This window comes from Dipodomys ordii, unplaced genomic scaffold (genome assembly GCF_000151885.1).
Source record: "Dipodomys ordii isolate 6190 unplaced genomic scaffold, Dord_2.0 Scaffold25, whole genome shotgun sequence".
NCBI classification, from domain to species: Eukaryota; Metazoa; Chordata; class Mammalia; order Rodentia; family Heteromyidae; genus Dipodomys; species Dipodomys ordii.
In genome coordinates this window covers 16,752,417-16,768,987 of record NW_012267241.1, presented here as the reverse complement: position 1 = coordinate 16,768,987, position 16,571 = coordinate 16,752,417, and the positions used below count along the sequence as shown (strand labels likewise).

The 16,571-nt window shown below is 36.1% G+C and overlaps 1 protein-coding gene across 1 annotated transcript in view; it reads left to right on the top strand.

The window, feature by feature from the left end:
- The window catches only part of Taf4b (TAF4b RNA polymerase II, TATA box binding protein (TBP)-associated factor, 105kDa), a 110,817-nt gene that overhangs the window by 8,297 nt on the left and 85,949 nt on the right, over nucleotides 1–16,571 (top strand). Inside the window, 6 exon segments of the mRNA XM_013014811.1 lie at nucleotides 2,548–2,693; nucleotides 3,918–4,025; nucleotides 7,539–7,700; nucleotides 7,800–7,922; nucleotides 11,944–12,033; nucleotides 15,334–15,951. Coding sequence (XP_012870265.1) covers nucleotides 2,548–2,693; nucleotides 3,918–4,025; nucleotides 7,539–7,700; nucleotides 7,800–7,922; nucleotides 11,944–12,033; nucleotides 15,334–15,951 — 1,247 coding nt within the window.

Here is a 16,571-nt window from a genome sequence, read left to right as displayed (position 1 = left end):
TGTATCCCCTCAAAAGGGGTTCTGTTGCCTGTTTCCCTATGCCTTTTAGGCAATATTATTAGCAACTTTAGATACTGGTTCCCATGGAAGTAGGTGTATTTTCATTTACGAGAATTTTTTTTTTTTTGGTGGGTCGTGGGGCTTGAACTCTGGGCCTGGGCGCTGTTCCTGTGCTCTTCAGCTCAAAGCAAGTGCTCTACTGTTTGAGCCACAGCACCACTTCCTATTTTTGTTTACTGAATAGACTACATATAATGATCTGTTTTCCTCCACATAAGAAGTCTCTATGTTGCTTCTCAGAGGACACCCCCGAGCATGAGTAATGCCATCTTTAGCAGGGCTCTTTGTTTCCTTATTCCTGACTCAGATATTAGGATTCACTCATTGCTTGCTGATTGCCTATTGTTTTCAGCAATGCCCTTATGGCCTAAGTTGTTCCATAGTCTAATCCTTTGGAAATTTAGACTTCTTTACAGTAATAGTTTTTGAGGCAAATGTTTGAGGTTTGTTCTGACCCCATAAGGGTCCTGCTTAGTTGTCTTTTTAGTTCTCTAGTAAAGTAATAGACTTAGGGTTTAGCTTGTCTCTGGATAGCTTGTCTCTTGATAGCTCAATTGTAAGTCAGGCTCAGAAACAAAGGGCACATGTTCGCAGATGTGTTAGATTGGGCCATATATGTGAAATACAACCTGACTGAATTATGGTTTACCCGAGTGGATTCCAGTGGTGTAATAATGAATTGACAGTTTAACAAAACGAATAGTAGGAAGTAGAAATAGGTTTTGTCTGAGGGGGGTTAGACTTAAGAGTTGGGCAAACAGATGGATAAAAAGATAGTAGGTGAACATAGTCATAATATTCAAATGTGAAAATCAGGTAACTTGAGGGGATGGGTAGGATTTGAATAGATTGGGGGTAAAATGAAGGAAAGGGTGACAGTGATCAAGATGTATTGTACTCATAAATTGACAAGTTGAATTGAAACATTTTTGAATAATTGTTGAAGATAATAAAAATAGCTCAGTTGTATTTGAGAATGTTCTTAACTTTGAGCTTTGTCATAATCAAATATATTATGAAGAAGTTCAACCTAAGGATGTTTCCTTTATTGAGGATATTTATCATTTCCTTTAGTGCCTATATTTGGAGCAGCATCAGAACTGCGGCATGCTTTTACAAAAAAAAAAAAATAAAATCTTTTTAGTTGTAGGGTATTAGATAGGCCTAGGTGGTACTCTAATCTTCCCTGCTTGCCTCTTAACATGGAACTCTGAAAAAGAGTTGAAGTATGGTACCCAAGTATGCTTATTGTACCGTCTTTGAAGTAGAGCTTTTATTAATTAATTAATTAAAAATGAGTGAGGGTTAGTGAAAAAAGTGAGCTTCAGAAATTTAGGATGTATTTTTCTTCTTCACTGGGAGGGTGGGACTTGGGTTTAGGGAGGGTGAGAAATGTTAGAGTTTGTTCTTTCCAGGGAAGACACCTTGGCCTTTGACTGGGAACTACTTGTGAGAGAGCCTTGTGTTTTTGGCTACACCACTTGGGGTGGAGTTTCATGCTTAATTGAAAAGGGGAGGGCAATAGTTTAAATGTCATAGATTCTTGCTGATCTTGCTGAGTTTGGATAGATCTTCTTAAATAATTGTGTAGTCATACTCTCTTTGCTTTATGAAAATTTTCAAAGGCTTCAATGGTCTCTACCAGTTACAGTATCTTTACTAGTTATACTTGTTTTTACAAGTCGTATTTACTAGTTATACTTGTTTCTTAGGGAATAGGAGCTCATTATGCTGCCATTCTATAACAAGAATTCTAGCTACAAGTATTATCTTGACAAAAACAAGAAATTGCTTAGGTTATAAATACTGGGTTATAGAGGATATAAAAGGAAATCCGTTTGGTATAGTCATGTAGAGTTGATATCGTAGTTATACCAGTCACAGGATCACCAAATGTGTATCACCTGCTGATGCACATCTTTCTTACCATTTAGTATTGCTATTGAGCTTATTAATTTTGGACTGGTTAGCTATATAGAAAGTAATACTGTGGTCTTAATATTGTGGTCTTAATATAGCTTTCCCTGTTATTTGCATCTATGCTTATGCTGCATTTTGGATATTTGCCCTTTGAAAGGAAATTTTTATTCTGTTTGTGTCTTATATTTTATTTGATGATATCTTTTTCCAATATATTTTTAATGTAGTTGAACATAAGCTTCTCATTTTATTTTATTTTGAGACATTTTATACATAGCCTAGGCTGACAACAAACTCCAAGTTCTTCTGCTTTAGCCTTTTAAGTGCTGGGATTAGAGATGCTACCACTATATAAGCTGGTTTTTTAATACTTTAAATTGGTTTTTGAAAACATTTTTTATCATTTAAAATCATTTTATAGTATCATTTTATGATTAATGGAAATGGAATTCATTATGTACTAAGTACTCATTTTCTGTTGCTAGTACTGTATGAGAAAAGAAAGTGTGGTGGTTATGTTTTATTTATAAACTTGGAAATCACATTTGTTTTTTTCTTTAACTACAGGTACAGTTTTGATCAAAAGTAACAATGGTCAGTTGATGTTGGTATCACCTCAGCAAGCTGTAACAAGAACTGAAACCACAAACAACATAACTTCAAGGCCAACAGCACCAGTAAATACTCAAACAGTCAAAATCTGTACAATGCCGGTAAAATACTTTAATCTTAGTTTTCCAGCTGTTGTGTCAATGTATATATGTAAGTTAGATAAAAAATTCAAGATTGATTGTGCTCAACTTAGTAAATTAAGTGCCTTTCTTTGAAATTGGCATTGATAAAGGTTAAAATAATGAAAGTTGAATATCCATGCTCAATCACTGCATGGTCTTCAAAGTAAATGTTCAAAAGGACATTTTGCTTTATTTTCAATTTGTGGTAAATAGTTCACTGTTCCTTTTTGTCTATTATATGTTATATATAATGTATAAATTATAAAAATTATCTTTTAAGAAATGCAGAAATCTGGTTGTAATATTTTATTTGCCGTGTGACTTTTTACTTGCCTACAAGCCCAAGGCTCTGAGTTCAATTCTTAGAATGGCCAAAAGCAAAACAAAATATAATTTTATATAATATACACAGCAATCTTTCTTAGTAACAGATGCTTATCTTATGTGACAGAATTAAGTAGTATATTTAAACAGAAAATGCTAAATGTAGTTTAACATGTTCCTGACTCAGGAAGATGTAGGAATGTTAATTTTTGCTGGGTTTTTTTTTATGCTTTCTTTTTGTTCTAGACACTTAATTGGAAATTTTCTGTTGTCTAGTTGTACAGGTTAAGAATATGCCTTTTTTTAAAAAAAGGAATACCTTGAGCAAATGAAAAAAAAAGAATGTGGTTTTTTTCTTTGTATATGTGTATGTGCAGATACTAGGACTTGAACTCAGGGCCTGAGAGCTGTCCCTTAGATTTTTTCCTAAGTCTAGTGCTCTAGTATTTGAGTCACAGCTCCACTTCTGGCATTTTGGTGGTTAATTGGAAATTATAGCATTATGAACTTCTTTGCCTGGGCTGGTTCTGAATGTGATTCTCTTTTCTCAGCCTCCTGTGTAACTAGGATTACAGTCATAAGCTACCGGTATCTGGCTAGATTAAGGATAATTTTGTTTATAACTAAATGTTAAATGTAAGAATCTTTGGGTCTTTTTGTCTTTTTTTTTTTTTTTACAAACCAAAGTCAAGATTAAGTCATACTCTCTAATTATTTAGTTGGAAATTTTTTGGATAAACAAAATAGGTTTCAGTGAATTAATTCCTATGAAATGGGAAGTGAGTATCACTAACCAACTGACTAATTAAGCTTTCAGTATAGAATATTTATTAAAAGCGTTGACTAATAGCAACAAATTTTCTCTTCATTCCTCCCAAGAATTCTAGTTCACAATTAATCAAGAATGTGGCAGTGGCACCTATCAAAAAAGTGGCACAGATAGGAACTACTGTGACAACTACTGTTCTGAACTCTTCCTCAGTACAAGTAAGTTATGGCTTCTATGTGGCTATGTATATACCAGCTGTTCTCTCATCTTTCTTTTGTTTTTTTAGCTATTTCCTACCAGATATATAAGTTGCTCATTATGTGATGTTGAAGAGAACAGTTGAGTGAACTGTGGTGATACTTACCAAGTTGTGAACTGTTACTGGAACAAGACTTTTTGCTTCAATAGGTATAGGAAGCAGTTTGTAGCTCATCATGCTCTGGGGTGTTCTTAGTGTAGTCTAGAACAATAGAACTTATCAAAAGAATGAAGTTAATAATATTCTTTGTTCACTATGAGGCATACAGCATCTCAGTTGGAAATAAGGAGCAAGAATTTGGAAATGAGAATAAGATAGGCCCCCTTGTTTGACCTGAAAAAGTCTTTTAAGAAATTTGCTAGTTTTTATTACCAATATAGTATCAATTAGTATTACCAGTAAGTATCAATATTGGTTTAAAATGGCTTGAAACATGGCCTAGTCTATTAAATATAACATAAGAACTAGTTTGAAATCTTTGTGTTCACTGTTACATTTAATAATGAAGATTTAGCTAGACCCACTGTAGATTTGAATGTAAATGTGCAAATGATTTCATTTAGAATTGGTATTTCTAATTAAATATGAACAAATCTAAAGTAATTTTAGACAGGTGCAGAAAATTAACCTCCTTGAAACATAGTTTGATCTACTAAGTATTACAACTGATTTTTAGATTCATTACATATAACATCCCTTTTCTTTCCTCTTCATTACACATGCTTAATCAGTGCACTGCATTGTGTTGGTAAGACCATTGACAGGTCTAGAATACTGAGTTTAAGAGTTATGATTGGATTTAAGAGGGTCCATCTAATTCGGCAGTGGGAACACTATTATTCTATATCTCTCCGTTGTTTTTTACAAAGTGAATTTGGCATTGAAGGCACATACCTCTGGTAAGGTATTAGATAGTAGCTATATTAGAAAGCATTATAAAGGCTAGATTTATATTAGAATGTTAGAGCTTTCTACTACTTATAATGCCGGAGAGAAGTAAATTTAGAAAGAAGAAAGATTTATTTTGGCTAAGATTTTGTAGGGAAGTATGTGATGGAGGGCAATTTGCTGCATACCAGAAAGCCATTGAGGATAAAGGAAGTGCTTTAATCCTAGTATGTTCTTCAAAGGCATGCTCCCAGTGGAAGTCTTCTACCAGTCTCCACCTCTTTAAGGTTCCATCACCTCCCAATGATGTTATGGGCTGGGGACCAATTAGCACAAGGACTTTTTTTTTTTGGTTGTGGGGCTTGAACTCTAGGCCTAGGTGCTGTCCCTCAGCTCTTCAGCTCAAGGCTAGCACTCTACCACTTGAGCCACAGCACCACTTCTGGCCTTTTCTGCTTATGATGTGGATGATGTGGTGCTGAGGAATTGAACCCAGGGCCTCATGCAAGGCAATCACTCTACCACTGAGCCACCTTCCTAGCCTGCACAAGGACATTTTTTTTTTGGTCTGGTTGTGGGGCCTGAACTCTGGGCCTGGGCACTGTCCCTCTCAGCTCTTCAGCTCAAGGCTAGCGCTCTACCACTTGAGCCACAGTACCACTTCTGGTTTTTTCTTTTTGCTTATGTGGTGCTAAGGAATTGAACCCAGGGCCTCAGGCATGCAAGGCAAGTGCTCTACCACTGAGCCACCTTCCCAGCCACAAGGACATTTTTTTGTGCTGCTACTTGAACTTGAGCTCAAGATCTGATGCTTTTTCACTCAAGACCAGTGCACTAGTGCTTGTGCCATACCTCCTTTCCATAGCACATGGACTTTTGAAGCACGTGGACACATTAAGACCCAAATTACGGTATGGAGAAATGATAAATATATTATCATGTAAAATAATGTCATAAATACTTAGTCCTGCTCATGAAAAATAGGACACTTTCCATAATTGCATTTGATTGGGCTTTACTTTGTGTCATAAGATCAGTGGATGGTATGCCCCTGAGGTGCCCCTGCCACCAGGCATTGAAGGCCTTCACAATCATAGCTCAGTTCTAGTTTACATTGACATAAATACAGTGTTATACAGATTTTATGTCTGATTATATCTTAGGAGGCTGAGGATCATGTTTTGAGGCCAGCCTGGGAAGGAAAGTCTGTGAGACTCTATCTCCCATTAATGACAGAAAAAGCTGGGAGTGGCACTGTGGCTTAAGTGGTAGAGTGCTAGCCTTGAGCAAAAGTCACCCAAGGACAGTGCCCAGGTCCAGAGTTCAAGCCCCAGGACTGGAAAAAAAAAAAAGCCTCTGGAGTAAAATCTTACTGTATACAAACCTCAAAAGTTTGCTAGAAAATATCTTAAGAGGCACCAAAAAAATGCACAGTAGTTATCTCTGGAGAACATGTCTAAGGATAGTAGTAGAAATAGAACTTCATTTTCTTTTTTTATTTTATTGTAAGGGTGATATACAGTGGGGTAAGGGTGATATACAGAGGGGATATACAGAGGGGTATAGTTACATAAGGTAATGAGTACATTTCTTGTTGAATATTGTTACTCCCTCCCTCATTTTCTCTTACATTCCCACCCTAATCCCTGCCCCTCCTTCTCCAAGTTGTAAAGTTCATTTCCAACAGTGTCTTGTGATTATTGTGACTTGGTTTTCAATGTTGTCTTTGAGGCTTTCTCTGTGTTTAATAAAAATGCGCTAATTCCTTCTCAATTTTACTCTTAACATTTTGTTTAATATATATGTATATATTCTAAAGTGAAATTTTGGTAACTTACTTTGTTACAGAAAGAAATTGTTTTGATAACTGCCTGACCTTTCTATGTTCACGTAGAATGACAGCATTTAAATTAAAATGAAAATGCTAATGTTTAGTTTTCTATGTGAATTGTGACTAGTATTCTTTTCTCTTTTATAACCTCAAACTTTTCTTAAGTCTTGTAACCTTAATATTTTATTTTTGGGATAAGAGTTTGGTAATTTGCAGTACTAATCTTTTTGTTCTGCAGGTGGTGCTAGAATCACATCTCATTTTGATAATAGGTGAATAAACTAGATGAAATTCTTTTCAGTGCGAATATAACATAACTCCTTTTTGTAATATTCTTTATGCTTACTCTAAGAGTCTACAGAAAATCAGTCTATCTGAATATAAGTTAATTGGTTGATCACTTTGCTTTCTATTTAAAGTAGGACATAGCAGTGTAGTCCATTCTTTAGAGACTGCTTATAATACTCTTGAAGACTTGCATATGTGACACTATTTTTCTAACACAACCCTAGGATAGTAAGTCCCACTGCTGGCCTCGATTTTTGCAAGCAATATTAAGAGAATTAGGAAAATTAAGTAAATTGTTTGTAATCAATATTGCAGAAGTTGTCAGTGAAAAGTAGGTAAGTGTGAATGATCTCCTAGAGTTGAGGGTTCTGTATGACATTGCTGTAGACTATCATAGCAAAGAGTAAGATGCCCACTAATGTACCATAGGAATTCATATTTAAATATGTACTAACTTTATTTTAGTCTGTCGCTGTGCCTACCAATGTTGTCACAGTTAATCCTGCAAATCTGGTAAATGCTATAACCACCCGGAAGCCATCAAGTTTGGGAGTATCATCTACCCCTTCAAATGAGCCCAGTCTCAAAGCAGAGAACTCAACAACTACTCAGATTACTCTTTCTCCAGTAAGCATTTAACTTTTACCTTATATAAATATAGTCCCTTGCTAGTGTTCTTGAATCCTTCTTGCTATTTAACATTTGTGATTATATTTCTATGTTTAGGCAATGCTAGACAATGTGAAGAAATGTAAAAACTTCCTTGCAATGTTAATAAAACTAGCATGTAGTGGATCTCACTCTCCAGATATGGGGCAGAATGTGAAGAAGCTAGTGGAAGAACTTTTGGTAAGTTACTACTATAAAAGTTACTGCTGTAAAAGCTTTGTGAGAATCCATATTGTTCATTGGTCACTTGGAAGATACTGCCTTATTGAATTATTCAGATTTTCCAAATGCTTTCACATATTCTCCTTGAAAAAAAAATCACATTCACAAATTTCACTCTGTATTATACAGAATATTCTGTAAGTCTACGAAACCATCAGATTCAGAGAACTAGTTCTAAAATTTTCCAAAATTGCTATCACTTGTTTTCCCTACAAACATTTGAGAAAGTATGTACCACATCTCTGAGTCTGAATGACCATAGTTGCTTTGTTATTCTTTCCAATAAAAATTAAAAGCAGCAGCTAATTTACCTAGCAACTCAGTCAAAAAGCATTTTTCCTTGAACATCTGTTTTTTGGTTTGAAATGGAAATGCTTTATGTGTGGTACACATTTTGTTACATATAGTATTAGATGTGTACCAAAGGTACACATTAGTGATATTAGCACTATTTTCTTTTCTTAAAATTTTTTATTATGAAAATACCATACAGAGGAGTTACAATTACATGGGCAAGATAATGAGTACATTTCTTATCAAGCATTGTTGCTTCCTCCTTTGTTTCCCCTTCCTATCCCTTCCCATATCCTGCCCCTCCCATTTCTCTCCCTTCTCCCCCCAATATTCCCCGCTCCCCCCAGTCAAAGTTGTAAAGTTTATTTTTCATCATAACAACTTGTACATCTCATTGTTGCAATGGGTCCACCTGTATCCCTATTTAAACGATTTGTTTTTGCCCTTCCCCTCCACAAATTATACCAACATCAAATACAGTGAAAGCAGGGGTTATATCGTGGGGGAGGGGAATTAGCACTATTTCCTTTTTAACTATAAGTGCATAGCAGTGTGACGCACAGTAATGACTGTTTCTCTTTGGTTTTGTCTTCTTACTAGTTGTTTTATTTGCTGTTGCTTTTATATCATTACTACAAACCTTAGCACAGTAAAAAAAGTTTTTCCACTTCCTAAATTCTGCTTTGATTTCCTTTGTCATGTTTTTTTTTTTCTTTTTCACATTTTTAAAGTTTTCATCGTAGAGGTCCTTTACTTCTTTAGTTAAGTCAATTCCTAGGTATTTTATTTTTTGTGGGCTATTATAAAAGGAGTTGCTTTCCTGATTTCAGCTGTGCTCTTTTTATTGTTGGAATACAAAAAAGCCATCGATTTTTTAAAAATTTTTATTGTGAGAATAGCGTACAGAGGAGTTACGATTACATGGGCAAGATAACGAGTACATTTCTTATCCATTGTTGCCTCCTCTTTGTTTCTCCTTCCTATCCCTTCTCATACTCCCCCCTACCCCCACCCAATCCTTTCCCTCACCCCCCACCAAAGTTGTAAAGTTCATTTTTCGACATAACGACTTGTACATCTCATTGTTGCAATGGGTCTACCTGTATCCCTAGTTAAACGATTTGTTTTTTCCCCTCCCCTCCACAAATTATACCAACATCAAATACAGTGAAAACAGGGGTTATACCATGGGGGGAGGGACATACAAAGCAACAAAAAATCATCTTATAAATGTCTTAGAAACAATTGCATGAAAGAAAAACAAAAAAACATTTGAATACTTACCTTGGGGTTCGTTCCCCTAACATCAACTTATCTGACCTTTTCTGCTTGACTCAGACATATACTAGTTATTGCAAATAAGGGAAACCATGGGACCTATGTTTCTTTGGGCCTGGCTTACTTAATATAATTTTTTCCAAGTCTTTCCATTTCCTAACTAATGGGACAATGTCATTCTTTCTGATGGAGACATAGATTCCATTGTATATATAAATCTCACATTTTCTTGATCCATTCATCTGAGGGGCATCTGGATTGGTTCCACATCTTAGCTATGGTAAATAATGCTGCAATAAACATAGTCGTGCTGGTAGCTTTAGTATGATCTTGTTTGTGATCATTTGGGTAAATGCCCAAAAGTGGGATTGCTGGGTAATAGGGGAGCTCTATGTGGAGTCTTTTGAGGAACCTCCATACTACTTTCCAAAGTGGTTGAACAAGTTTACACTCCCACCAACAATGCAGTAAGGTTCCCTTCTGTCCACATTCCCTCCAACATCTGTTGTTATAGCCATCTAATCTTCAATAAGGGAGCTAAAATATAGAATAAAAGAAAGACAGCCTCTTCAGTAAATGGTGCTGGCCAAATTGGTTAACTACTTGTAGAAAACTAAAGCTAGATCCTTATATATCACCCTGCACCAGAATCAACTCCAAATGGATCAAAGACCTCGGAGTCAAAGCAGACACTCTGAAAACATTACAGGATGGAATAGGAGAAACCCTAGGTCTCCTTGGCACAGGCCAAAATTTTCTTAATAGAGACCTAGAAACACAACAAATCAAGGAAAGGTTGGACAAATGGGATTGCATGAAATTACAGAGCTTCAGCATGGCAAAGGACATAGCTAGGAAGATCAATAGAAAGCCCACAGATTGGGAGATCTTCACTAGCCATACAACAGACAAGGGTCTCATATCTAAAATGTACCTGGAACTCAAAAAATTAAATCCCCAACCACAAATCTTCAAAGAAACAACTACCCAATAAATAAGTGGGCTAAAGACAAAGAGAAACTTCTCTGAAGAGGAAAGAAGGATGGCCAATAGACACATGAAGAAATGCTCAACCTCTCTAGCCATAAAAGAAAAGCAAATCAAAACAACATTGAGATACCATCTCACCCCATTTAGAATGGCTATAATCAAGAACTCTAATAACAAGCCATTGATTTTTGAGGGTTAATTTTATATCCTCCTGCTTTGCCAAAGTTTCAAATCAGCTTGAGTAATTTGGGAGTGGAGTCCATGGGATTCTTTAAATACAAGGTCATGTCATCTGCAGGGAGGGAGAGTTTTACTTCAGCTTTCCTTATTTGGATCCCTTTATGTCTGCATCTTGTTGCTGTAGCTAGGCATTCTGATACTACATTGAAAAGAAGTGGAGAGAGTGGACAGCCTTGTGTTGTTACTGAGTTTTCAGGAAATGGCTTTAGTTTTTTGCCATTAAGTATAATGCTGGCTGTATGTTTGTCATACTCAGCCTTTATTGTATTGAGGAATGTTCCATGGATTCCTAGTTTTTCCAGAGCCTTCATCATGAAGGGGTGTTGGATCTTGTAAAATGCTTTTTCTCCATCTATTGAAATAACCATGTGGTTGTTATCCTTGCTCTTGTTAATGTGATGAATTATATTAATTGATTTGTGTATATTGAACCAGCTTTGCATCCCTGTAATGAATCCTGTTTGATTGTGGTGTATGATTTTTTTTATGAATTGTTGAAGATGGATGGCCAAAATTTTGTTGAGAAGTTTTGCATCGATGTTTATCTTTGATGAGTCCCTGCCTGGTTTGGGATGAGGGTTATGATGGCTTTGTCGAAAGCTTTGTAGTGAACTTTCTCTTTCAATTTCATTGAAGAGTTGGAGGAGTATTGGTGTGAGTTCTGCTTTGAAGGCCTTGTAGAATTCTGCTGTAAATCCATCTGGTCCTGGGCTTTTCTTAGATGGGAGGTCCTGTATTGCTGTCTATTTCGATGTTTGATATGGGTCTGTTAAGTTGGTTTAACTCATTGAGATCCCTTTCTTATCTCATTCCTTGAAATAATTAAACCTTTATTGTGAATTCTGTAACTAAACATCCCCATTATTTGTACTTATTTCTCTGGTGGCATGAAAATGCCTCCTTATGAGAAATCTGACAGACTCTTGTCTTTATTATTAACTTGCAAAAAGTTGGAAGTAGAAGTGTGGCTCAAGTGGTAGAGTTGCAGCCTTGGACAAAAACCTGGGCAAGAGTGGGAGGCCCTGTGATCAAACCCCATACCAACCAAAAAGAAAAAAATAAACAGAAATATGGTTTTGCTGTGCTGTTCAGACTGGCCCCAAACTCCTTGGCTTTGCCTTGTTTAAAATGTCTGTAGACATAAATGTGCTTTTTTTTTTTCTCTCCCATTTCTTAGGATGCAAAAATTGAAGCCGAAGAATTTACTAGGAAACTATATGTTGAACTCAAGTCTTCACCTCAGCCTCACCTTGTTCCTTTTCTTAAGGTACTTACATATATTTTGAAGAAATTGTTTTGGTTAGATTTCTTTAAAATTATTTAAGACCTGAATATATTAGTGTGACAGTCATTCAGTGTGCAGATATTAATAATATGATAGAACTTTAGTATTTTTGAAATTGTAAAGCATTCATAGTATTGTTTTTATTTGAACATTTTGAGAAAACTGGAATAACATCTCCATGAGAATAACTTGGTGTCATTGGTTATACCTATAGAGGGATATATTCAAAGATGCTTGGTATGTGTGTGTGCGTGTGTGTGTGTGTGTGTGTGTGTGTGTGTCTGTCTGTCTGTCTGACTTTCTGTCTGTGTATATGTATCTGTCTTTTTTGTGTGTGTGTGTATGTATGTGTGTGTGTGTTTGAAGAGAATGTGAAAGAAAGGAAAGAATATAGGGATAGGGTCTTATATATTGTCTTTCGACACATATTCTCTGAACAGAACAGTAAAGTATATAGTGTTACATTTGATAGGATGGTTATACTTTTTTTAAATAAATGTACATTATTGGGCATTCTCTTCTCTGTTGTTTACTGGAGTAAATAGAATTTGCTGTAGAATAGTAACTGAGAACAAAATCTTGTTTTGGCAAACTAAAAAAGTTCACTTAGATTCTTAAAAGTTAAAAAGAAATTTAAGTGTTCCTTATGATTTTTTTTATTTTGGGTCCGGTCGTGGGCCTGAACTCTGGGCCTGGGCGCTGTCCCTCAGCTCTTCAGCTCAAGGCTAGCGCTCTACCACTTGAGCCACAGCACCACTTCCGGCTTTTTTTTTCTGCTTATGTGGTGCTGAGGAATCGAACCCAGGGCCTCAGGCATGCAAGGTAAGTGCTTTACCACTGAGCCACCTTCCCAGCCCCCCTCATACGTTTTTTTAGCCCACAAATACATGGAAGAGATTTGACCTTTGTATTTTCAGAGTCCATAGCTAGCATTGAGTAGATTTCTCTTAAAATGTGAGATAACTGGGCTGGGAAGATGGCTCACTGGTAGAGCGCTTGCCTTGCATGCATGAAGCCCTGGGTTCGATTCCTCAGCACCACATAAGCAGAAAAAAAAAGCCGGAAGTGGTGCTGTGGCTCAAGTGGTAGAGCGCTAGCCTTGAGCTGAAGAGCTGAGGGACAGAGTTCAGGCCCCACGACCAGACCCAAAAAAAATGTGAAATAACTTATACCCTTTACCTGATGCCGTGCCCTTTATTGAGAAAGTTGAGGCATTTCTTGTAGGGTCTTTTCTGTTGCAAAGATTCTTCATCTCTAGGTACTGCACTTATCAATGATAAAAGTCTTGAATTTTTATTTTGTACTCATTGTATATACTATGAGGGATGAAGAAGAAAATTAGACTGTCTAGTATGTGAACACCTGTTTTAGTTAGCTTTCCATAACTATAACAAATACTTCAAGATGATAAACTTGTTTTCATTTTGTTTTTTTGAGACAGGTTTTCTGTTATCCAGGGTAGCCTTGAACTCCTGTTCCTGGCTCAACTTCTAGAATTCTGGGATTAAGCCTTACGTCATTCACACCCAGCTTGAGATAATAAACTATTAAAAAGAAAAGGCTTATTTGTCTAATTGTTTTGGAGGTTCTGATCCTTGATTGGTTTGCCTGTGGCAAAGCATTATGCTGTTCATGACACACCCGGGAATTAAAAGAGGAGAAAGAAGAGACCAGGATCTCATAATTCTTTTTAAGACCAGACCCAATGATCCAAAGAGCAGTCTTTACCTCTTAAAATTTCCAGTAGTATCACTAAGAACCAATTGTCCAGTTCATAAATCTTTGAAGGATACTGAAGATCCAAACAGAACAGACGTTTTGCTCTATCCATTCTTTGCCTTTAATTGTCCTATCACTCTTTGATAATAGGTATTAGTACTTTCCATTTGAATTGGCTGACTCTTGATCAAACTCAGGTATCTGAATCTCCTTCCTAGATAACCTTGCTTTAAAGTTACAAAATATTACTATAATGTATTTCTACTTTGTGTCTTGTTTTCTAAGGACCTAGTAATCAGAGTTTTCTTTTTTCCTTGAGTTAAAAAAAAATCCTCGTTACTGAAAGTTTACAAAAGAGGTATTGATGTTACATGGGGATTTGGGATTCTGCATTTTAACTTTAGCCAAGTAATCAAGACAATCACATTGTCTATTTTATATTCAATTTTTAAGACATCTTTTCCATTTTGTTTCCCTGCAGATACACTCTAGATTTCAACTTTAAACCTATATTTTTTTTCCCCATGAATGTCCAAAGCAATTTGTTTTCTGCCTTGTGCTGGTCTGGATCCTTGACTTCAAGGCTTGTTTCTAAGCTTCTTTGCCCCAAGTGTAGCAGCAGTCTACTACTTGAGCCGCAGCTTTACTTTTGTTTTTTTGGTGGCTAATTGGAGATAAGTGTTTCACAGGCTTTGTTGCCCAGGCTGGCTTTGAGCCTTGATCCTTAATTTCAGCCTCCTGAGTAGCTAGGATTATGGGTGCATGCTGGTTTTTTTGCATTTTAAAATGTTATTTTATTGTAAAGATGGGCTCTTACTTCTTAAGTAAATTTCATTTTATTTTTTCTTAAGAAAAAAATTTTTTTTTCTCCCAGAGCTGAGGACCAAACTCAGGGCCTTGCACTCACCAGGCAAGTGTTCTTCTACTGAGCTAAATCCCAACCCCAAGAAAATTTTTTTATAAATGTTTTATAGACATAAGCTTTATAGGCAATCTGAATTTAAGTGTCATAACAATCTTTCCAAATAGTGGATGAAGTTAACCTACCAAATATCTTTTTTTTATGTCTTTAGAAGAAAATACAAAACAAGAACTCTAGGGATGAAAACTCCAAACCTACTAGTGTTTCATTTGAACTTGTATTTCATCAGGATATGAAGATAGACACTGACTTAAGATCCAATCAGAAAATATGCTAGCTTATTTGAGGATATTATTTTAGATCTGATCCTTCTCTTTGTGTATAAACTTCCTATAGTTATTGGCAAAAAGACCTCCTATGTTATGTATTATGGAGTTTAGATGAATATAGAGAAGTATAATACAAGGTTTATTAAAAAAGTGTTTATTGAGGTATTCAAAATAAAGTTAATGTTGAAATAGCAAATTTCATATTGAAAAACCTTTTTGGGCTAGAAATTGATAATATCTTAGATTGTGTTAGCATAGAATAAAAATATTTTTCGACTGAAATATTTAAATGTTCTACTTTCTGTAAGTTGTAAAGAAATAAAACATTTTATTATACACCTATTTTATATCAGTGTTTTCTTTTCCTCTTAGAAAAGTGTAGTTCCCTTACGACAGCTTCTGCCTAACTCCCGGAGCTTTATTGAACAGTGTATTCAGCAGACTTCTGGTGAGGTTGTCATTCCTACCTGTACTACAGCAGCAACAACTTCTCCTGTGGTGACAACTACAGTATCCTCAGTCCAATCCGAACAGCCCATTGTTGTTTCTGGAGCAACAGTACCTGGAACTGTGTCTGTGCAAACTCTGAATCCACTTGCTGGTCCAGGAGGAACAAAAGCTGGGGTGGTGACAGTCCGTTCTGTAGGTCCAGCTGCTGTCACGGTAGGATCAACAGCTGGAACTGTTTTGCTTCAAACTTCAAAACCACTTGTGACACCCATACCAAATACAGTAACATCAGTCTCTCTTCAACCTGAGAAGCCAGTTGTCTCAGGTGCAGCAGTAACATTGGCTCTCCCATCTGTGACTTTTGGAGAAACTTCAGCTGCAGCTTTTTGTCTTCCATCTGTGAAACCTGTTGCTACTTCTGCTGGGACCACACCTGATAAGCCTGTCATTGGTGCCCCAGTTCAAATCAAACTTGCCCCTCCAGGACCTCTCCTTTCACAACCCACTGGTATTTCACAGGCAGTTAAAGTCAAGCAACTAGTGAGTAACATTTCATTTCTTTCTCATTTACTTGCAATTCAGAAAATTTCAAATGTTCAGAAAAGTAGCAAGCCTAGTTAAGAGACTGGTAAGACTGTACACTCTTTACCAGATTTTTTGCCTGATTTTGCTTTCTTCCATTGTAATCACATGCACAAGCACCTATACAATTTTTGCTGAATCATTTGAAAGTTAGTTGCAAAAATTGTGACTGTAACATCCTCAAATTTTCATACATGGGTCATTATTAATATTGCTACAGTATTTCCCACCCATACATAATATTCTTTTAGTGTTTTTTTCCCCCTGATCTTATTTCTTTTTCCTTTATTTTATTTATTTACTTATTTTGGTGGGGGCAGAGGGTTCAACTCAGGGTCTTTACCTTTCTAGTTAAGGCTGTATCACTTGAACTATGCCCTCAACCCTTGATCCTGTTTCTGTGTATTACTGTTTGGTTCTTTTAATGTATAAAAGTCTTCCATCTCTTTATGGTTTTTCAATATATTGTAGTGTTTCTAGTAGCCAAACTGTTTCTTTATTGTTTTGTCATTTGGTACCTTCAGATTTAAATTTTGGTTAAATATTTTGGGGAGGATTATTATTATTTTTTTGGGTCC